Source organism: Physeter macrocephalus, chromosome 14 (assembly GCF_002837175.3).
Source record: "Physeter macrocephalus isolate SW-GA chromosome 14, ASM283717v5, whole genome shotgun sequence".
In the NCBI taxonomy this organism is placed as follows: Eukaryota; Metazoa; Chordata; class Mammalia; order Artiodactyla; family Physeteridae; genus Physeter; species Physeter macrocephalus.
In genome coordinates, this window is record NC_041227.1 from 68935027 (window position 1) to 68959279 (window position 24253).

The 24253-nt window shown below is 37.6% G+C and overlaps 1 protein-coding gene across 2 annotated transcripts in view; it reads left to right on the top strand.

Annotated features, from left to right (window-relative positions):
• LOC102977187 (S-adenosyl-L-methionine-dependent tRNA 4-demethylwyosine synthase TYW1) overlaps positions 1-24253 on the top strand; it is a 160685-nt gene that overhangs the window by 105867 nt on the left and 30565 nt on the right. For both annotated transcript variants that reach the window (XM_024119689.2, XM_007116855.4), the window contains exon 14: positions 16480-16590. In XM_024119689.2, coding sequence (XP_023975457.1) covers positions 16480-16590 — 111 coding nt within the window. The remainder of the gene's footprint in view (positions 1-16479; positions 16591-24253) is intronic.

A 24253-nucleotide genomic window follows, 5' to 3' on the forward strand; every position in this document is an offset into this window, starting at 1 on the left:
TGGTATGCGGGCCTCCCTCTGTTGTGGCCTCTCCCGTTGCGGAGCACAGGCTCCGGACGCGCAGGCTCAGCGGCCATGGCTCACGGGCCCAGCCGCTCCGCGGCATGTGGGATCCTCCCAGACCGGGGCGCGAACCTGGTTCCCCTGCATCGGCAGGCGGACGCGCAACCACTGCGCCACCAGGGAAGCCCCCAGCACAGTGTTTTTAATAAGATTAAAAAAAAATTATTCCTGGACAATGAGTTGGAACTGAGGTGCTTACCAAGGCTTATTTGCAAGGTGGGTATATTTGTGCTGGTGTGCACAGATCATGGATTTTCTTGTGGTAAAGGGCTAGGGGTGGGGAACACACCCAGGTGGTATGAACAGACATTTTCAAAAATGACCATCACTTTCAATTTGTTTTTAGTGATATTTGCTTTGACATTTCAAATAGCATCGAAGGAAAATTTTCGTGTTTACCGAAAGTGGTTTGGGGTTACACGTGATTGAGGTCTGCGGCCACAAATCAAGGAAGTCATCAGGCCCCCGTCACTGACAGACCAGTGGGCATTTTCTCCTGCCACCTCGTAGATGTCCTCCTCCTCCTCTTTAATATCTTCCAAATGGGCTCATTGAAGGCCATTCATCTCAAAGCTTATTTTAAAATTTTAGCTTAGGTATTGCTATTTTGGACATTAGAATTGAACCTTTTTATGAGAATCATTGTGTTTGATTTATGAAAAGCGTGTGGAGAAAAGGGGTGTTAAAAAGAATGGTCGGAAGCTAATTTCTTTTGCTTATTGAAAGCAGAAAGAAGGAAGCACTTTCTCACGTTGACATTTGAAGACCCTTTTTAGTGTATTTGGGAAATGAAGATAGTGGAAACCATGAGTTCTGTTTGACTTACGGCGATGTGAAGGTAGCTTTTGCTCCTTTGACGCGGCCCAGAAGAAGCTAGTCTGTGTGGCAGAGACTCATTGTCCACGCCACAGGAATCAAAAAGTTATGCCATTAGTTCCTTCATAGTCTGAGGTACTGGATTGAAATCAGTACCGTTCATATGTAGCCATTTGCACCTCCCCTTCATCCAGCCACACAGTGGGGGGAAGAGGTGTTTTGCCTGTGACAAGTTAGAAAATGTTAAAAATCATGTAAATAGAATTTGAGCAACCCTTGGAGTTTAATAACTTTATCTCTTCTAGTTTTCGAGTCTTTCTGATGACATGTCTTCTAGCTTTGGAGTTTGTGAAACAAACAAAAAAACCCCGAAATCAAAAAACCCCTCTCTGCCTGTATTAAAAAACTCAAAGGGGGTGTGTCAGTCATCTTCCTCCTAACTCATGAACTGTATGCATCTCAAGGTGTCGGGAGACCCTGTCCTTCCTGGTCCAGTGATTGAAGGAAGCTTCCATTTTATATTACCGTAAAGAACGTTTCCATTTTTTTTCCTGTTTCTGTTTCATGATAGAAAATTATCATCTTTTGACTATATGTACTTTGAAAATATCTGGTAGACACTGAAGACGCTGGAGAATCCTTCAGTTGTAGGTCTATTTGTATATTTATAACCAATTACAATTCAAGTGCATCTTCCCCAGGGGAAAGGCGGTGATTAGTTTTTACGCTTCTGATGGCCAGTTTCTGGGAGCGATAGGATGTAGAGACTGAGGACGAGGATAGGAGAAAGGATGGAGACCATTTAATTTCCAGAATTTACTCCTCATAACCCCTAAGAGGGAAACAGGGTACACAAACCACCTCCTGTCTTTTTAGATGGTTCCATTTAGTGGAGCTGCATTTTGAACACAGAGGTTTCTTTACCAAAAGTAAAGATTATATCCTAAAAAAAAAAAAATCCATGCAGTAGGAAAAGGCATGTTTGAAGAGTTTAGCACTTAAAGGAAAATTTAGATTGAAGTTGGGAATTACAGTGAATCAGTGAAATCCCTTCTAAATACTATGTTCATTAAATAGGAGGACAAAGGAAATTGTACTGAATACAGAGAACATTAATGACATTTTACAAATCTTTAATTAGTATTGGGTACTATTCTGTTAATTTCTACGTCTCTGTTCCTTGCCTGCAGTAACATTTCAGACTCCCCTACAGCAACCACATGATAATTGCAAATTTGTTTGTGTTTGTGCATAGTAAATGAAGCATTTGTTTTTTCTTTCCTGTCTGACCCATGACTAAATTGTTGACTTTTAGGTTTCACTGTAGTTCAAGAAATCAGAGAATTTGGTGCTTCAAATGAAAAGCCTGGGGATAAATTTAATCTGTTTAGTTTATTATAGTTTAAAATGTTCTCCTTAACACATAGAGTTAGCTACCTGTAGTGCCACCCAAGATAACTTTACACCGGACCTCACCAGAATATTTCACAGTTAGAATTTCCTGTCTCCTGGTAGGTTCTAAGGTGCATTTTTATGGCCTGTGTTTGTTTTGTCTTTTTAATGATTACTCATGACTATACTCCAAAAACCTCCACTGCTCTACCTTTTATTTTCTATCCTTTTTTGTCTCTCACTAATACCTAGATCTCTTTTTCTCTAACATTTCCAAGAGTAGTGATTCAAAAAATCCCTGTCCATTCTCATTTAAATGTTCACAGCAAAGGAAAATATATACAGGAATAAATCTACAAGTGGTAGGATTTTACAAACAAGGAACCGGTGATCGACTTACATACATCATGAAATGATCACCAGAGTAAGTTTAGTGAACATCCATTGTCTCATCCTATAGATACAAAATTAAAGAAATAGAAGAAAAAATATTTTCTCCTTGTGATGAGAACTCTTAGGATTTACTTACTTAACAACTTTCATATGTAACGTAAAGCAGCGTTCATTATGTTTATCCGGTTGTACCTTACATCCCTAGTACTTATAACTGGAAGTTTGTGCTGTTTTGGTTCTTTACTGTTTTTTTCTTTTGAGATGTTTGTGATTTTCATTGACTTCCAAATGCTTTTTATTAAGGACTTAGGATCTCTTTCTGTATGTATACAAATACACACGTAAATATATATATGTATGTATCTATATTTATTTTTCCAAGTATAGTACGAGACAGGTATTCTTTTTCTCCTTTATGGATTATTGATTGAGCCAGCATCGTTGTTGAATAATTTATCCTTTACCCCATGATTTGTAATGACTGCCTGTTGTAATCAAGTTTTCCTGTATTCATGGATGTTTCTGAACTTTCAACTCTGTTATATTGATTAATTTTTCTGTCTTGCCCCATTACCATACTGAGTTACTGTAGCTTTGTGATAAGATTGATATTTAGTACAAAAGACCCCTCCTTCAAAATTGTCTTGCTTATTCTTAGCCCCTTAATACATTTTCATATTTATTTTGGGATCATTTTGTCAGTTTTCTCTCCCACACAGACACACACACACACACACACACACAGACATAACTTTGGGATATTGATTGGAATTGCATTGAATTTACAGTTTAATTTGGGAAAATTGCCTTCTTTATGAAGTCATGTCTTTGTTGGAAAGTTGCTTGTTCTGTCACTTTAATTTTTTTGACTGAAATTTATCTTCTAATTGTAGATTCTGTTGGCTGTCTTTGTGAAATGTTACATTTCCACACATCTCTTGGAATTGTTTGCAGGCTCTTCTTGAGTAGGTGGTTGTTTTTGCTCACATGTGCACTCCAACAGGCGGCTAGGTCCAATTCCTGGTCATGAGGCTGTTTCATTGTATATTTTTAGACAGGTTTATTTGATTTTCATTTTTCATTTCATCTGTGTATCACTGCAGTGGGGATGGCTCAAGAGATGAGCTTAAGGTACCCCTTTGAGTGTACATTCATTAATATATGGTTTGGTAAATTATGCAAATCAGATACAGATTTGGAATTAAAGGCTTAATTTTTGGCATTTTTGTGTCTGTATAGCAAGTACCGAACATCCTTCTTCTTCTTCCAGGCTCTTCTTGCTGTCATTCCAGATTCACTTTCTTATGAGTCAGACAAGAGGTAAAGTGCTGTACTCTCAGGCACATCTTGTCACTAACAAGCTTTCCAGGGAGGAAACTTTATAGGCTTACTTCAAGAACTGAGTCACCTTCTAATGAGTCTGGTTTTGCTTTTTGTTTTTTTGTGTGTGTGGGTTTTTTTTTTTTTTTTTTTTTTTTTTTTTTTGCAGAGCCAAGCTTAGGCACAAGGAGGTTGTTAACAGTGGCTTAATGACAGCCTGAACATCCCTTGACTACAAGGCGTATGCATTTGGACAGTTGATTACCCAGGAAGGGAGCCTTTACTCTTTAATATTTGGGACCTGAACTTGTGAATTGTTACAAGTAATATTTCTGGAGAAATAGATCTATCGGATTTATTGATTTTAGAGTTGTGTGGTTTCTGGCTGCCCCGTTATCCCTTTCAGATTTACTTTGTCTCAGTGGTTTTGTAAGATGTGTTCTGGGTATATCAAGATGTCCTTCTCATAACATCTTCTGCACACTTTGCATCCCAGTGTTTCTGTCTGTTTTTGTCTGCTGCAGGATGATGGAGAGATTGTTGCCTGAGGGAACTTTGCCAGAGATTTTACTTTTTTGTCAATATCCTTGGACTTCCAAGTCAATGTGCTGCTTAGGTGACTGCCATCTGTGTTTGCACCCGGGGATAGGCTGTAACATAATCTTCTGCTTATTGATTTGTATGACATCATTCCTCTGACTTCTACTTATTCTTATGTAGATAGGCTACCTCTCTCATTCATCTTGTGTTGGTGGCCTTAGACTTCTCAGTTTAGATCTCCTACATGCAAAGTAGAGAAACCGGTCCTATGATTTTGTAGTCAAGCCTTTCTTCCTCTAGAAATCTTACCATTTATTTATTCTCTTTTATTTATTTTGGTTTCGTCTTTAGCTCTTTACATTGTCTCCCTTATTAATTGTCTTTTCTTTTTTTTCCCTTTGTTCTCATTTCTTTCCTTTTCCTTGCATTTCCATATTTTAAATTTCTGTGTTCATGGCTCTCAGGGTACTGGTCATTTTTACACTGTGAAAGCTGTCCTGTTCAAAATGCCAGTAGAACCTTACCTCTTGCATTCTCTCCCAACCTACAGAGGATGGAGAAACACCGCTCCATATTACTCCTTTGCTTTTCTGACGTGTAAATACTGCTGCCTTTCTTTTATCCTGTAGTGGGGATTTTTTTTTTCCTGCTATTGAGTGTTTACTTACAGTTTGTCTTTATACAGCTGCCAGTGCTCTTAGCCTCTGTTGTGTTTGCATTTTGCACTTCTCAGCTTCCTCTTCTTGTGGTTTTTCAATAGATGAACTTATAGTAGCCCTTTGACCGTACGTCGATTATACAGTAGGCCCTCCATATCCACCAGTTCCGCATCCACAGATTCAACCAACCACGGATCAAAAATATTCGGAAAAAAAAAATTCCAGAGAGCTTCAAAAAGGAAAACTTAAATTTGCCTTGGAAGGCAACTGTTTACATAGCATTTATAGTTGTATTTACAAATACAAATAATTATTTGTAACAAATACAAATAATAGTTGTATTTACAACTATTTACGTAATATATACATTGTATTTGGTGTTATGAGTAATCTAGAGATGATTTAAAATATACAGGAGAATGTGCATAGGTTATGTGCAAATACTGTGCCTTTTTGTATAAGAGACTTGAGCATGTGAAGATTTTGGTATCTGTGGTTGTCCTGGAACCAATCTCCTGCGGATACCAAGTGCTGACAGCATGCATTATAACATGTGGTCGTGTGTGTGTGTGTGTGTGTGTCTGTGTGTGTGTGTGTGTGTGTGTGTGTGTGTGTGCTAATTGTATACAATTTGGGAAATAAATAAAGATTACCTGCAGCCTCATCACCTGAAGATAACCACTTAACATTTTGGAGTGTTTCTCTCTCTGTGTGTGTGTTGTGTGTGTGTGTTGTGTGTGTATACACATGTATATATAAAATTTTTAAAAATATGTGTGATCTCACCCTCCTCCTACTCCTTCACACAAGCAACATCTTCTTGGGTATTAACCATGTTACCAGGAGGATGTCAAGCCCTTCTTTTCTTTTTGCTATTGTGGGTAACATAGAGGTCCATGACTCTTCAAACTCTGGCCACACTCTGTCTCATATTCAAGTTGATTTGCATGGTCTTCTGAGGTTCTGCTGAACCTAAGACAAATCTTTTTCTACTTCCTTTACCAGATTTCTGGTCTTTGAGCAGGAGAATTTTGTTTAAGGCATCTGTTTAAGGATAGTTGAGATCAGGCGTATCAAGAAACTATTAAACTGATCCATTCTTATCTCAAGAATCAATACTATTAAAAAATGTGTGTGTGTGTGCGCGCGCGCGTGCGTACAGGTTTTCTGACCCCGCAACTTTTCTTGTATTTCCTTCCCAGCCTTTTGTGTTTCCTTTGTGTATATGTATTTATGCCATTAATACTATGGTATGTGTACTGTTTTCTTTTTAGCTTTTTAAAAATTCAATGCTATTACATAAAAATTACCCCTCATTATTAAACATTCTTCTAAAACAATATTCTCAGTGGGAGCAAGGGTATAGAAAAAAAAAACAGGTCTCCCACCCCTTCCTTCCCCTTTCTGAGAATCACATCTGCATCGAGCTCTCTTATTGTTAAGAGTGTGTTTCTCCACCATGTTGGATTTCATAACCGCTGTTCTGAAATAATCATCTTTAGTGTTAGTTAAATAGCTGTATCATAAATCATCTAGCTATTTCTTGGGATTGAACATATAGCTATTTCTTGGGATTGATATATTTATAATATCTCATTATTATAAATAAAGCTGGAATGAACATTCTTATTCATCAGTATTTGTCCACAAATTTTATCATTTCCAAAGGCTTAAAATCTTTAGAATTGCAATTATTGGATCAACATATTTGGATACTTTTCAGATTCTTTAATCATGTTGCCATGTACTTCCCAAAATGTTTGTACTGAATTATGCTTTTACCATCAGTCTGTCTTGCTGTACTCTAGGCAGTATTGAATATTGCTATTTAAAAATATCTTTGCCAATCTGATAAGCCAAAATGGTACCTCATTACTGCTTCAATTTGCATTTCTTTGATTACTACTAACTCAGAACCATATTTTAGGAGACCATTTTTTCTGGTTTTGACACAGCCTCAACTCGAGTTCGTCTTGAATTGCAACTGTCAAGATAAATTGTTGAAATTAAGAGCTGTAGTCCTCGGATGTAATAACCTCATCCAGAATATGTAACACTTGAAAGCTGCCTAATTAGAAGTGACAGAATTCTAACCCATAACTGCATATTTTTAAACTTTTTTATTGTGGATTTTTAAAACATTCAAGAGAAGAGAGAATAATGGAGGGAATTCCTGTGTAAGCATGATCTTAGCTTTGACAGTTATCAGCATTCTACATTTCATGTTTCATCTGTCTTCCCAATTTTTTGGGGGTGGGGAAGCATTGGAATATTTCAAATCAGATAAATAGTATCATTTTATCCACAAATACTTGTGTATTTAACACATAAGGACATATTAAAAATGGAATGCCTCCTCCCAGCACTTTACGTATATTTTTAAATTTTTTAATAGGATTTTTATATTGAAGTATAGTTGATTTACAATATTTTTTAGTTTTACAGCAGAGTCATTCAGTATTTTTGTAGATTATACTCCGTTATAAGTTATTACAAGATAATGGCTATAAGTCTTTGTGCTATACAGTATATCCTTGTTGCTTATCTATTTTATATGTAGTAGTTTATATCTTTTAATCCCATACTCCTAATTTATCCGACCCCCTCCCCTTTCCCCTTTAGTAACCATAAGTTTGTTTTCTATGTCTGTGAGTCTGCTTCTGTTTTGTAAATAAATTGATTTGTATTACATTCTTTGATTCCACATGTAAGTGATATCATATATTTGTCTTTCTTTGTCTGACTTACTTCACTTAGTATGATAATCTCTAGGTCCATCCATGTTGCTGCAAATGGCAGTATTTCATTCTTTTTTATGGCTGAGTAATATTCCATTTTATGGATGCCATCCATCCAATAAGATGGATACCACATCTTCTTTATCCATTCATCTATTGATGGACATTTAGGTTGCTTCCATGTCTTGGCTATTGTGAATACTGCTGCTATGAACATTGGTGTGCATTTATCTTTTCAAATTAGAGTTTTCATCTTTCCCAGATACATGCCCAGGAGTGGGATTGCTGGATCATATGGTAGTTCTATTTTTAGTTTTTAAAGGAAACTCCATACTGTTCTCCACAGTGGCTGCACCAATTTACATTCCCATCAGCAGTGTGGAAGGGTTCCCTTTTCTCCACACCCTCTCTAGCATTTAATATTTGTAGACTTTCTGATGATGGCCATTCTGACCAGTGTGAGGTGATACCTCATTGTAGTTTTGATTTTCATTTTGGTTTGTTTATGGTTTCTTTTGCTGTGCAAAAGCTTATAAGTTATTTTTTTTAAAGCCCCTCATTTTCTATCTTCCTCCTTATGTTGTTAATTTCACAGATTACATTTTATACATTGCATGCCCATTAACATAGATTTATAATTATTGTTTTAGGTATATGTGTTTTAAATCACATAGGAACAAAAAAAGGAATTAGAAACCAAAAATAGAACAATACTGGCTTTCATATTTACCTATTTAGTTACCTTTATCACAGTTCTTTACTCATGGTTTCAGGTTGCTGTCTGGTGTCCTTTCATGTCATCCTGAAGCATTCCCTTTAGCGTTTCTTCTGTGGCAGTTCTGCTAATGATGAACTCCCCGAGCTTTTGTTTATCTGGAAATGACTTTATTTATTGCTGCATTGGGTCTTTGTTGCTGCGTGCGGGCTTTCTCTAGTTGCGGCGAGTGGGGGCTACTCTTCGTTGTGGTGCGCGGGCTTCGCATTGCAGTGGCTTCTCTTGTTATGGAGCGTGGGCTTCAGTAGTTGTGGCTCACAGGCTCTAGGGCACAGACTCAGTAGTTGTGGCACACGGGCTTAGTTGCTCCACGCCATGTGGGTTCTTCCCCAACCAGGGCTCGAACCCGTGTCCCCTGCATTGGCAGGTGGATTCTTAACCACTGTGCCACCAGGGAAGCCCCTCTCCTTTATTTATTTTTTTTATTTTTTATTTTTTATTTTATTTTTTTTTTTTGTGGTATGCGGGCCTCCCTCTGCCGCGGCCTCTCCCGCTGCGGAGCACAGGCTCTGGACGCGCAGGCCCAGCGGCCACGGCCCACGGGCCCAGCCGCTCCGCGGCACGCGGGATCCTCCCAGACCGGGGCGCGAACCCGGCTCCCCCGCATCGGCAGGCGGACGCGCAACCACCGCGCCCCCAGGGAAGCCCTCTCCTTTATTTTTGAAGTATAGTTTTACCAGATGTAGAATTCTTGGTTGATAGTTTTTTCTTTCAGCAATTTAAATATGTAACCCCACTGTCTCCTATTGTGGTTGATGGTGAGAAATAGGCTCTGATCTTATCAAGGATCCCTGTACATGACAAGTCACTTCTCTTTTTCTGCTTTCAAGATTCTCTTTGTCTTTTGACAGTTTGATTATAATATATCTCAGTGTGCATCTCTTTGAGTTTATCCTACTTGAAGTTCTTTGAGCTTCTTCAATGTGTAGACTCATGTTTTTCATCAAATTTTGGAAGTTTTGGCCATTTTGTTTTCAAATATTATTTTTTGCCATTTTCTCTCTCTCCTTCTGAGATTTTCATAGTGCACATGTTGAACATTTCATGGTGTTCTACAGGTCTTTAAAGAGAAATGTAAATAATAAACCTACAACCCTTCTCTTACTTCTCATCCTCAGAAGTAAGCACTATTAATGGCTTGATGTGTTTCCTTCTATGATTTCTTTTCCTGTTGGGTTGGATTTTCTTCACTGAGTCTTATAACATTGTCTTTGCCCTCTTTCTTTGATCTACATTTTCAGTTATTCATTACAGTTTAATTTGGTTGGTTACTTAGTTAATTTATTTTGGAAGTAATTCTGTAATAGTTTTCCTGCTTGTCTTCTTTGATTATAAAGAATACTTCATTTGGCTGCATCATGAATTATATCTTTGAATTTATTTTCTAATTCTTTGCTTATTTGACATATCAGATTGACACATTTTGTTTTGTCTCCTAGGAACAGTAAAAAATTTAGTTAATTAAAGCCATTTTAAGAATAAGTATGTTTTCTAAGGACTTTGAAAGATTCATTGCCCAATTTCTAGTAGAGGCAATACATATTCCTTTGCTTTTAGAAACAATGGTCGTCAGTGAGGGATTGTTTCAATTTTAAGGTTTTTTTGTTTGTTTTAAAGAGTTGAGAATTAATTTTTTGACAAGCATGTTATGACTTGGTCAGCATTCAAATTGTTTGTTTGTTTTTTAATTGAGATATAGTTGCTTTACAGTGTTGTGTTAGTTTCTGCTGTACAGCAAAGTGAATCAGCCATATGTATACATATATCCCCTCCTTTTTGGATTTCCTTCCCTTTGAGGAGCCAGGCAGGAGTGGTGGAGTCTTACCTTGCTGGTTTCTTGGTTCCTCTCCTCTTTTGGTATTAACCATTGTTGCTAATTTCTTTTCTGACTTTGGTTTTGTTCGTTTACTAGAATAAAATGTAGGTTATACAACAGTCGGTACTTTGGTTGCTTGTTCACTGCTGTATCTCTAGCACCTAGTATTATACCTGGTGTACAGTGGGACCTGGTGACTGTTGGTTGAATTGATATCTGTGTGAACAAATGAATGAATCTGTGTAACTGCTTCTGGTGGTGGTGATGATGGTAGCTGAAATTTATTCCTAGTTTTCTATCTGCCAGGCTGTGTTCTAAGTTCTTTATTTGTTTTAGTTCTTTTAATTTTACAGCAATACTATGAGATATAGATACTGTTACTCTTCCTATTTTACAGAGGCACAGAGAGCATGCCTAAGCTCACACAGCTGACTCCAGAGCCCAGTAGCTTAATTGCTACTATGTACTCTTTTCCTCTTTTCTCTCCTCCTTCCTAACTACTCAGACCTTTTCTACTATGTACTTAATCCGTTTTTCCCTCACTTCCCTTTGATAAGCATTGAACATTTACCTTTGGAATTTTGACCTCAATTTTCACTCCATGTATTGGGTTGGCCAAAAAGTTCGTTCACGTTCTTCCATACCACCCTGAAAGAACTTTTTGGCCAACCCAATATTTTCAGTCCGTGTATTGCTTCCCTCTAAGAAACAAACATAAGTTAAAACCCAAATTTAAACTCTGTCACAAAGATCTGGTCTGAATTCTAGAGGTTAACATCTAGGTTTCTTGCTGCACATTGATTGTGATGTTACTTTCAGATCCACCCCTCCCTCCCATTTTATTGTGTTTGTTACTACCACTGGGGGAAAAAAGTCCTAGACTCTCAAATTAAATAGAAAATACATGAAATTATAACATGCCAGCTACTTGACACTTTTTTACAAATCTCATTGTGACATTTTACAAATCACATTGTAGTCTGAACAGAAAGTAGCTAAACTTTTTGCCTGAATTGGATACTTTCATCTTCATTTTTGTGTTCCGTAGTATTACACAAACCCTGTCCCTACTAGATAATCTGCCACATTCAGAAAATCCTGCAGTAATAACTGACCAGAACCTATGCAAATTAAAATTACTAACTAAATCCCCAAACTGGGAATAAAAATAGGTTTTATTCAAATTAAATTACTATAATACAATCCAGTTTGTACTCCAATTTTTCCTTTTTTTTAATCTAAAAGAAGGATAAAATAAAGTGCTAAGTATGTCCTTTGCAAAGGAAATTCCAGCTCTCACCTCTCAAGCAACGTCTGCACTCAGTTTTTGTTTTAATTTGATCTAACTGGAGTATAACACAACTTTCTTCTATAGGCTTTAGGAACTGCTTTAACCAATTTTAAACAGACTTTAAAGTCTCCAAAACCATCCCATCGAGCAGGCTCCCTACAGACACAGTGAAACCCAGAATGTGAATTTGATAATTTGAAATAAAATCTAATGACATTTCTTTTTTAGTAACCCCATAGTGCTTTTCTTTGTCCTTAACAATCTGAACATTAGTAGGCTATAGATAAAAGGTAAATGTACTAAAATTAGTTATATCTGTTGATCAAAAGATATGAAGAAGTCAGAAAGGAAAGCCATAAAGTGGATGAAAATATTTCTAATACAATTATAACAGCATTCTTACAGCCAGAATATATAAAGAATTTGAAAAACCCAGTAGTAAAAAGATAGCTATCCCAATAAAGAAATATTCAAAACATTTGAACAAGTACTTCACAAAAGTAGAGATCAAAATGGCCAAAAATATACTCAACTTCATCAGTAAACGGGCAAATACAAAATAGGACAGTGCAGGAATGGCTAAAGTTTAAAAGACTAACAACAAGTGTTGTTGAAGAAGAGAAGCAGCTGGAACTCTGATCCACTGCAGGTGGAAGTATATGGTGAAATGACTTTGGAAACCAATTTAGCAGTATCTGCACATCCTGTGATCCAGCGTTTCCACTCTTAGGAACATTGAAGAAACATCCATCGGGAGTCAGGTACAGTAACAGTCATAGCAATGCTATTTTGTAAGAGACCCAAACTGGGGGAAAAAACCAACCAACCAACAACTTTCACTAATGTAAGTATTTTCATATACTGGAGTACTAAACAGCAGCAAAAATATATGTAAAGCTAAAGTCACCATCAAATTCAGTGAAAGAATTTCAGTGAAAGAAGCCAGACATAGAAGAATGCATGTCATAATAGCATTTCATAAAATTCCCTAAAGCAGGAAGAACTAAACTCTAGTGTTACGAGACATAACAGCATTTTAAAATAACTAAAAACCAGAAATAATCCAGATGTCTATCAATGGGGGATTGGTTGAATAAATTATTGTATATTTATATAATGGAATATTAGGTAACAAAGAAAATGAGCAAATCTCAACGTGCGGCAACATGGATGAGCTTTATAAACACAGTGTTGTATGACAGAAGCAAGATGCAAAAAAGTATATGGTTCTATGCATATAAATTTCAAACCCAGGCAAAAATCTAAACTTTAATGTTGAAGTCAGGATATTAGATAGCTTTGGGGTAAAGGCAATGGATGGTGACTGGGTGATGGATATTTTCTTTGTGTTAATCCCTTGGGCTGTCCATTCGTGTTTTATGTATGTTTCTCTTTGTATGATTTATTTCACAATTTGAAAAGGTTAAGCAATGAGAGGTCGAGTCTGCCCTGGATTCATTCTGCTTGGGTTCATATCCCAGCTTTGCTGCTTTCCAACTGTGTAACTTTGGGAAATTCATTTAGCAGCACTAGGCCTCAATTTCATATCTGTAATGTGAAGCTAATAAACCTATTTTGTAAGATTTATTGCAAAGATGAGACAAATATTGGAATCTTTGCTAAGATGTTAAACACAACAACAGCTGGCACATAGTAAGGGCTGACTCATTGCTAACTCTTGCTATTGTTATTGTTGGTATCATTGCCAGTTTATTTGTTGAAAGGAATTTTAAACTCCCATTGGAATTACATTGTATTTAGAAATCTATCATGGCTGTCCATGTAGGCTAGTTTTTTATGGTCTCAGAAATATTTACTTTTTTCACTGTCCATATTATTTCATAAATAATCAAGTATTTTATAGATGTATTTTAGAGTTGAAGTAGAATTTTCTTTGCCTTGCATTTTGTAATTGTACATATAGTATATATGTACCATACATATGGCATATAATAGCTAATACTTAGTATGACTTACTGCTGCCAACATGGTTCTAAGCGTTATGTAGATGGACACTTTTAATCCTGTGTAAACTCCCATTTTGCACAGGTAGAAACTGAGACACAGCTAAAGATGGCTAGTATGTGGTCTGGGATTCAGTCTGGCCTCAGAGTCCACATTTACCCCACTGCTCTATGCTAGGAAAGCTGCTCATTTTTCTATTTTTATTTGGTAACTGGCCAATTTCACTTAATCTGACTTTTAGTTGATTTTCTTAAGTTTCCAAGAAGCCAGCTATATCATTTGCAAGTAATTGTTTTTTGTATACTATCCACTTATTCTTGCTCTTGCCTTATTGCTTTGATTTTAACTTTCAGGGAAGTGTTTATAAAAATAATAGCGTGGGGGTTTCCCTGGTGGGGCAGTGGTTGAGAGTCTGCCTGCCAACGCAGGGGACACGGGTTCGAGCCCTGGTCTGGGAAGATCCCACATACCGCGGAGCAACTGGGCCCGTGAGCCACAACTACTGAGCCTGCACGTCTGGAACCTGTGCTCCGCAACAAGAGAGGCCGCGACAGTGAGAGGCCCGCACACCGCGATGAAGAGTGGCCCCCGCTCGCCGCAACTGGAGAAAGCCCTCGCACAGCAACGAAGACCCCGCACAGCCAAAAATAAATAAATAAATAAAATTAAAAAAAAATAATAGAGTGGACATTCTGCTGTTATTCTGATTAAATAGAAATGCCTCTATTTTTTACATCTCTAAGAATGACATGGACTATTGACTGGAGACTGTTTTCTTTATGTTCAGGATTTGTTTTTTAATTTTTGAGTTTACCAAATGGTTTTTCATTTGTTCATTCTGTTTTGTTTTAAAATCAAGGATGGGCTTTAAATGATATGAAATGTCTTTGTGTGTCTATAAGATGATTGTATAACTTTTCTGTGTTGAGCTATTAACGTGATGAATTGTATTAATGTATAGTCTAATATTGAATCATCTTTGCATTTCTAGAATTTTTAACATAATGCTGAATTTCATTTGCTAAAATTTCTGTAAGATTTTTGCATATATAAGTACAAGCGAGATTGGCCTGCACTTCTCTACCATTTTTGTTAGGTTTTGGCGTTGGGTGAATTCTAGCTATGTGAAGGGAATCTGGAAGATTTGTATCTTTTCGTGCCTTATACACTGCATTTTAAAAATAAGTTTTGAGTACATTTTCTGGTATGGCTGCCTAATACTTTTCATCCCTTGGTTATCTTCAGACATGAGCAAAAGTAGAGAGATTGGCATTCTTTTTAATTGAAGTATAGTTGATGTACAATATTATATGTTTCAGGTGTACAATATAGTGATTCACAAATTTTAAAGATTATACTCCATTTATAGTTATTATAAAATATTGGCTATATTCCCTGTGTTGTACAATATATCCTTGTAGCTTATTTTATACATAATAGTTTTTACTTCTTAATCCCCTACCCCTATCTTGCCTCTCCCCCCTCCCCTCTCCCCATTGGTAACTACTAATTTGTTCTCTATATCTGAGTCTCTTTTTTGTTATATTCACTAGTTTGTTGTATTTTTTATATTCCACATATAAGTGATATCATACAGTATTTGTCTTTCTCTGTCTGACTTATTTCACTTAGCATAATGCCCTCCAGGTCCAACCATGTTGTTGCAAATGGCAAAATTTCATTCTTTTTTATGGCTGAGTAGTATTCCATTGCATATATATATATATATATACCACATCTTTATCCGTTCGTCTGTTGGTGGACATTTAGGTTGCTTTCATATCTTGGCAATTGTAAATAATGCTGCTGTGAACACTGGGGTGCATGTAGAGAGAGATTGGTATCATTTTGTTCACGTCTCACTTCACTTTGTTTTTCTCTTGAGTATTTTGAGCCTTGCTACTTAAAGCATGGTTTGAGGTTTAGCAGCATGTATACTACCCAGGAACTTGCTACAGATGGATGTAATCATGTGCACATAACTACAGGTGTCACATCATCTTTGCCATATTCTATTGGTTATAGGCAAGTCACAGGTTCTGCCCCCACTCTTGTTATAGATTTTAAACTATCATTAATCATGTTGCTTTGAGATGTTTGAATAAATCTTTGAACTTTTAGTAATTTGTCTAGGGTCCTGGAAGGGAGCTACAAAGTCAAAGGTATAAAGTTTTTAAAGGCTTGTATGACTGTTGTCTAATGGCTTTTCAGAAAATTAGTACCTCTTTTGGTTATATGGTAAACAAATGGCAACATTGACAGTTCATCAACGTGCCTTTTCTGCCAAGTAGAGATCATTAAATAATGAGGAAGCAGGAAAGAGGACAAGAGTGATTAGAAATTCTTACTGTAAATAACTTTGAGCAATTGATCCCTGAAAGCCTGAAGGTTATGTGAATTAATTTTCACCAATCTAAAACTGTTTGGTCAATTTACTATTTCTAACTAAATGGAATTCAGTGTATTTGTTAAGAAACTTTTGGGTGTCTTATCTAGTGTTCTATACTGTAAGTGAGAGAAGAAAAATATACAAATATCTGTGCCTTTATAAGGCTTCTGGGAGTCTTATGACATTGTTTACATTTTTTTCATCTTTCTACAAAATGCAACTTCAATTTATAGAAGTTCATGCCAGGTTTCACCTATGGGTTTAAGAAATTTGAAAATCTTCCTAGGTGATGAAAACAAAGTTGTGTTTTCCTCTGTTTTAGCAACAGCGTACTGTCTATAGGCTGACTCTAGTGAAAGCATGGAACGTGGATGAGCTCCAGGCCTATGCCAAGCTGGTGTCCCTGGGGAACCCTGACTTCATCGAGGTGAAGGTAAGCCCCTGCCGGCTAGTGTTGGGCACATTCCCATTATGCTTTGTTGGCCACGGTGGAATTGCAGTCTTCTAAAATTCTGTAGGAGGTCCCAGATGTTTTATTTATTCAGTCAGAAATATTAATCAAGATTCCTGGCACTGTTCTAGGTATTGGAGATAAGAGCAGTAAAGACTAAGCATTTGCTCTCACATATAAAAAGCTTATATTTTAGTGAGAGGTAGACCGTCAACAGAAAATGAATGTACTGCTCACTACATAGTAACTTTAATATGCTGAGAAATAAAATACTGTTATAGTGAGTAATTGGTTGGCTTTTAACTACACTTTTACTATCGAAAACTTCAAGTATATACAGAAGTAGAGAGACTGATGTAATGAACCCCATCCATCCATTACCCAGCTTCTAAAATTACTAGCTGGTGTTTCAGCTGTACTCCTACCCATTTTCCTGCCCTTATCTGTGAAGCAAATCCCCACGTTATGCCATTCATCCATAACTATTTTAGTATGTATTTCTAAAAGATATGCACTCACTTTAAACGCTTATTCAGAATACTATTCTTACTAAACAGTTCTAACAATAATGTCATATATTGGAACATAAAAGGTTTCAACTTGACCAGTTATTTTAACAGTATTTTTTTTAAATTGAAATTTTATGTACAGTAGTGTTTATCTGTTAATCCAATACTCCTGATTTATTCTTCCCCTCCTCCCTTTCCCCTTTGGTAACTGTAAGTTTGTTTTCTACATCTGTGACTGTTTCTATTTTGTATGTAGATTCATTTGTACTCATTTTTAGATGCCTCACATAAATGATATCATATAATTCCCTTTCTCTTTCTGGCTTATTTCACTTAGTATGATAATCTCTAGGTCCATCCATGTTACTGCAAATGGTAATATTTCATTATTTTTTATGGCTGAGTAATATTCCATTGTGTATATATACCACATCTTCTTAAACCAATTGTCTAAAGTATTTTTTAATCTGGATCCAAATAAGGGTCAGAATTGGATTATTTCTCTCTTAAATTTCTTTTAATCTATTAGTTCCTCTTCCATGTGTTTTTTTTCCCCCTTGTAATTTATTTTGTTGGAAAAAATGGATCATTTATCCTGGTTAGTTCCCCATATTTATATTTTAGATTTTGGTCATTGCATGTTGCTTTGCCCCTTAGATTTCCCATGGATTGGTAGTTAGATCAAAAGAAGATTGATCAGATTTGTGTGTGTGTGTGTGTGTGTGTGTGTGTGTGTGTGTGTGAATGTTTGCATTTCAAGATTATTTCATTGGTGGTAGTGTATGCTTCCAGCAGGTGCCATTTAATGTCTGGTTGTCACTGTCATGTTTTTGCCAGTGTTTCTTTGGGATAGATACCTGTAAGTGGATTGATGTGTCAGAGGGTAAATGCATATGCTGTTTTGCTAGATATTGTGGTTGGCTGCTTTAGATTTCAAAAGCAGGAAGGCTTTTCTGAAGAGATAACTCTTCTAAAAACTGATACCTTAATAGTAAGAAGCAGCACAATATGCAAAGGCTTGGGGTCAGAGCATTCTGGGCAGATGGCACAGCTGGTCTGCAGAGGTCCTACATGATCTCTGTGGGGTAGTTGGAGTTGGCTGTGGTACAAGATGAATCAGAGTGGTGGGCTGGGGCCAGATTTTGTTAGGCCTTTCATGCATGGATAAGAGAATCAGATTTTATACTAAGTTTAATGATAAGCTTTTTTTAATACTAGGTGTGCTAGGAAAGGGTTTTAAACTGGAGAGTGATACGATCTGATTTATGATTTTGAAAGATCACCCTGCCGTTGCCATGAGTGGATTATAGAGGGCAGTAGTAGAAGTAGGTAGACCGGTAACAAAACTTTTGCCAAGCAAGAGATGTGATGGCGTGGGGAAGGTCATCGGAGAGGACTGGGTGCGTTTTTGATACAGTTTGGGAGTAGATCCAACAGACCTTGTTGTTAGATGACATGTAGGGTATGAAAGAACAAAAAGAATCAAGAATAGTACGTGGGTTTTTGGCTTAAGCAATTGTGTGGATGTGGAACAGTTTGCTGAGATGGAAAAGACCAGTGGAGAAGGGAGGCAAATTTAGGGAGTAATTGCATGAGTTCTGTGTTGACCTTAATACTTTGAGATAGCTTTTAAATAATCCAAGTGTAGGTTCAAGGTGTAGGTTCAAATAAGCCACAGGTTCTATAAGCCTGGCGTTCTGGGGATAAGACAGGCCTGGCAGTAATGATTTGGAAGTCATCAGCACGAGATGGTAGTTCAAGCTATAGAGTTTTCAGAGGCAGACAGTTTTCTTGGACAACTCAGAATACACAGAATGAGAGAAAGTGACCAGAAAATAAACCCAGTCTCTCAAAGCTCCACTCTTCAGTTTATGTTTATGAAGCTGGATGGACTCTGTCACATCAGAGCATATTTCAGTTTTACAGCCGTTTTTTAGTAAGTTCAGCGTTCCGCATTACTGTCCTCTGGAGGGATGGGGAGGTGAGAGGAGCAGATGAAATATTGCTGAGTGTGTAGCAGCCTCTGGTCAGGTCAAGACACTTTTCTTTTAAAATTGCTCTTAATTTCAAAAGGCTACTCTTGGCAAGAACTCTAATGATGCAAACACACAAGCTACACTTTAAATATATGCATCGGCTTAAGGAAACCTTGCCAGCATCAGAGATTAGTGGTGTTTTAATTTATGATTTAGCTATTCCAGAATGCTGCTTCAAATTATGCTGCAGTAAAACCTCTATTATTAACTTGGCTGGATCGCACTGTCACCTTTTTTTCTTCTTCTTTCTTTGCAGTCATGTTTCCTATAATGAAGAAGATATTTTGTAATCTGAAAAGAATCAACCAAATTTTAAAGAAAGATGGCTACTTTGTAAACAGTGTAATTCTCTGATGGGCATTTTGTAGCTGGACAAACTATTAACATAAATAGGAAACAGATGAAGCCTTCTGCGTATAGCTGAGATGCTATAATGACATAGTTTCTTTCGAACAAGATTTCCATTTTACTGTTTTATCCCTGCATTTAACAAATATTTCTGAGCTGTCTTCATGTGCCAGGCCTTGTCAGAGCATCATAGGTACAAATTTTTGTTTCTAAATTTGGATATGCTGTTTGGGAAATGGATGTCTTATTGAACAAGGCAAAATCTACAGAAGTAAAGTGAACTACTTTGAGAGATTTTTTTTTATTGAAAAATCTTGGAGAAGTGTGTAATGTAATCACAATTTTAAATGTCTTATTTAAATGATAAAATATAAGGTAATAGACAACAGTTTGTGTGTTTCAGGGGAAAGCATGTGATGATCAGTTGTCTCTGGTAGGAGACCTGTAATATCAAGTACCTGGGCCTTCCTTTGAGGATTAGATCACATGGTTTATTAAATTCATCTCTCATTTGTCCAGCAAGTTAATGAAGTATCTTTCTCTTAAACTGAAGTAGGAAAAGGGATGTTTACAGAAAATAGTATACTTTTAAGAAACAAAACGAGTTATAGAATAATTATTACTTAATCAAATTTTTAACAGTATATATTTAGATACATTTATATAAGAAAAGTATGGAAGGATACATATCAAATCATTAACAGTGTACGATTTGGGAGAAGGGGAAGGAAAGGCTTGTTTTACTTTTCATATTTCTGTGTTGTGTGAATTGTTGCAGTGAGCATACATTACTTTTATAATTCAAATGATTGAAATGAAATCAGTAAATGGAGAAGGCATGCTTTCCTGTTCAGTAGGGTTAAACTAATGTCTGAAAAGGCAGCTTTTTGTTGTCTTATTAATTAAAGTAAAATTTTCTAAAATGGAAGCGTTTTAAAAATAATAGTAATAAAGCCTCTCCAAAAAACATTTGGTAAGAGCTAGCAATATGGCAGCCTACGATAACCTCAAATTCCTCCAAAAACAGACACTTAGAAGTAAATGTTATGGTAAACATACTTTTGAGAGAATAGTCAATCTGTCAGGTCTGTAAGGGAATTCCTTAGGGCCTGTAAAAAGGGAGATTGCCTGGTGGTACCCTGCGATTGCTTGGTGGTACTCTGCAGCTCCAGTAGAGACAGGATGTGGCAGAAGACTAGGCCCTTTCACCTTTAGTGAAAGGACGAATTAGGAAAAAATTCACCCACTGACACAGTGCGGTACTTGGAGGCTTATCCCTTACCCATGCTTATGGTAAAAAGAAAAAGTCTCCCAGGGCCTAACCCTAAAATGGGGTTGGTGTTAAAATTTAATAGTACCTCAAGGTCACATAAATGCCCTGAAGATGTGAAATTGATAATACAGAGTGACCCTGGGCTAGTGAAATACCTGAGGCTCTCGGATACCATTCATATCCTTTTCCTGGATTTCCTGGATGTGTGTGTGTGTATGTGGAGGGTTCAGGGGGGTCTCTCGTAGTCTCAGGTGGGGAAGTTGTATAAGCTTTGATACACTCCTAAAATGTATTCATTTAGCCTGGGACAGGTTACTTATCCTCCTTGAGCCTAAATTTCCTCAGTATTAAAATTAGAATACTAATATCAATTTAATAGACTTGTTTTGAGAATTCAAGGAGGTAACATATGCCTGGGTTCAGTAAATGTTTAGATCACTTTCCATCAAGCACATTATTTAAAAATGAATCAATAGAAGCTGTTTCTCTATTATATTGATTTTCTCTTTTCTTTCACTGCTAGTCTTGTAAAATATTTCTCTGTTCCATTCCCTGTAAATTAACATGTATTTTAGCTTCATTAGGCTTAAGTAGACCTATATTTGCTAGCCTGGAAAGCTTAACCATCGTTATTTGCTTACTTGTTTGTGAAAATTTGTTTCGTGTTGTAAACATCTGCCTCATTGAAAAGCTTTCATAACAGTCCATCTGTAAATGAAATACCGTCTTTGTATTCTCTGCCTAGCACTGCACCTTGAGAAGAGTAAGTGCTCAGTAATTATTTGTTGTCAAATGATTTAAATCTCTCTTCGCATTAGCACCATGACTGTCTACAGAACTCAATCCTTGCGCAATGCATCTTGCAAAACAAATGTCTTAGCATAGTCTCAATCTCTTTCTGCACACAAACGTAGGGAGTATTACCAGTTGTTCATGTATGTAGCAATACCTAACCAGTGATTATCAGTTGTTTCATAATCATTAAAGTGTAGAAAAATCTTGAAAAATATAAATTAAATTTTGTATTAGATCAGAAAAGAGTTCTGGAGTTTAATGTCATAGAGGAACATGTGACTTGCTCTTTAGAATAGATTGGTTGGGAGTACAGAGAAGAATAGGGTGTGGCCCCCGCCCTCTAAGAGCTCAGGATTTAGACACATCAAAGTTATGCCAGTTATCTGAGAAGAGAGATGCACAGGGTATGATGAGATTGGGATTAGATGGGATTGTGGTTCCTGGCCGAAGATCAAAGAGGTGGTGGAGAATTTAGCCAGGGAAAGACTGGATGCTGAGTGGGGCAGTCCAGTAAGAAGGCCTCAGGTGCTAGGCTGAGAAACGTGGGCTGGTTTTTTGGTGGGGGGGGCAGCTATTGAAGCATTTTTAAGATAAAGGAGTGACATGTATTGCTGCAAAAAGTTATGAAGACATTTCTCCTCAAACTATCAGGGACAAAAACAATCATATCAGGAGTCTTTCGACAACCAGTCAGTTTAATTAGAATATCAAAAGCCACAATACTGCTCTTCCCACAGACTTTGAATCCCCAGGTAAACTTTCTAAGCAGCCCATGAAAAAGACCTGATGGCCCCCATGTCCTGGAGCAGAGTGGTCCATCCAGAAGTCACCAGTGTAATGGTGTGGGTTGTGCTTTTCACTACAAACAGGAAGGTGCATAAGTGGTCCTGCTCTTGAGGAACTTTCTTTGGGTCTGCTTGTCACCTCTCAGCCTTTGGAATTCTGGAGTGAGTGCTTTCAGTTGCCCCATTATACCCATCTGTTTTCTTGAGGACATTGTTTTTCCAAAGTTGTGAGGCAAGAACTTGGTGCTGGTGATAAACGGGGTGGGAGTGGAAGGTGGTGCTGGGATGAGAAGGTGGCGGGCAGCTGCCATGTGAGGGAAAGCGAAACGTCTTTAGACTATTCAGGGGCAAGTGCGATCAGGAATCCAGTCTGGGCAGGTCATCGGTAGACCGCAGTGTGCGATGAAGTGAAGTAGCCCATGTAGTGCGGGGAGGACCGGAGGGAGGTGTTGAGGAGCCCAACTGAGGGAGGGCTCAGGGAGGCCGTTCAGTGAGGCCGGTTTCTACCCGTGGCAGTTCTGTCACGCGCAGGCTCGGCCTCCGCAGTCGGCTCAGGAAGTTACCCACATTTCCCACCTCCGAGGATTTTGTCTGGCTAAAATGAGAAGTTTTACGTGAAAATGCTTTGTTAACGATAAAGCATCATGCGAACGTATAGAGAAGTATAATGTGAAGGCATAGTGATGACCTATGGCGATCATTCTCTCATTTCCTTTCCAAACCAAATCTCTCCTTAGCATTTCATGCTTTATTATTGCTGAATAATCGATATTAAAGTATTTTCCAAAGCCATTATCATGAATATAAGATCTTACTTAGGGACTTCCCTGGTGATCCAGTGGGTAAGACTCCACGCTCCCAATGCAGGGGACCTGGGTTCCATCTCTGGTCGGGGAACTAGATCCCACATACCGCAACCAAGAAGCCCGCATGCCACAACTAAGACCCAGCACAGCCAAAATAAATTAAAAAAAAAAAAAAAAAAAAAAAAAAGATCTTACCTAAAACCTCTCCTTCAATGAACTAACATTTTAAATATTAAAAATAAATTCCTGGGACTTCCTTGATGACGCAGTCGTTAAGAATCTGCCTGCCAATGCAGGGCACACGGGTTCGAACTCTGGCCTGGGAGGATCCCACATGCCACAGAGCAACTAAGCTCGTGCGCCACAACTACTGAGCCTGTGCTCTAGAGCCCGCGAGCCAGAGCTGCTGAGCCCACGTGCCACAGCTACTGAAGCCCACGTGCCTAGAGCCCATGCTCCGCAACAAGAGAAGCCACTGCGATGAGAAGCCTGCGGAACGCAACAAAGAGTAGCCCCCGCTCGCTGCAACTAGGGAAAGCCTGTGCGCAGCAACGAAGACCCAACGCAGCCATAAATAAATAAATAAATAAGAAAAGTGTTATTAAAAAAATAAATTCCTTTGACTTAAGCAGTATCGACATGGTTGTTCATATATTTCGTCCCTCATAAACAGTATTTAAAGTGAAGTGAAGTTCATTTTTATGACTAATTTGACTTATGAATAAATCATTTTCATGTATTTGGGCAAGTTTAGTACAATTTTTCAGCCACACTTTCTTAAAGATTTTTTAAACTATTGTATTATTTGCTTTTTTTTATTCAGCTAAAACCCAAATTCAGTTTAATGAATCCTGTAAATCAGTGGGCTAATAGAGAAGCTTCTCATGATTATTGTAATTAAGCTGGGTCTCCTCTAGTTTATGTTCAGCAAAGGTCATCTCAGTGTAGTACACCAGTAAGTAGTCTTTGAACAGCCATCTGGAGTAGAGGTTTTTGCAGAACTCATCTGAGTTTTTGGCCCCCTCCCAGCTCTGCCATCTGTAGGGTTAGGGTCACTCTGCAGTGCTCATTGTGGGCTTTTCATTTAATGTCA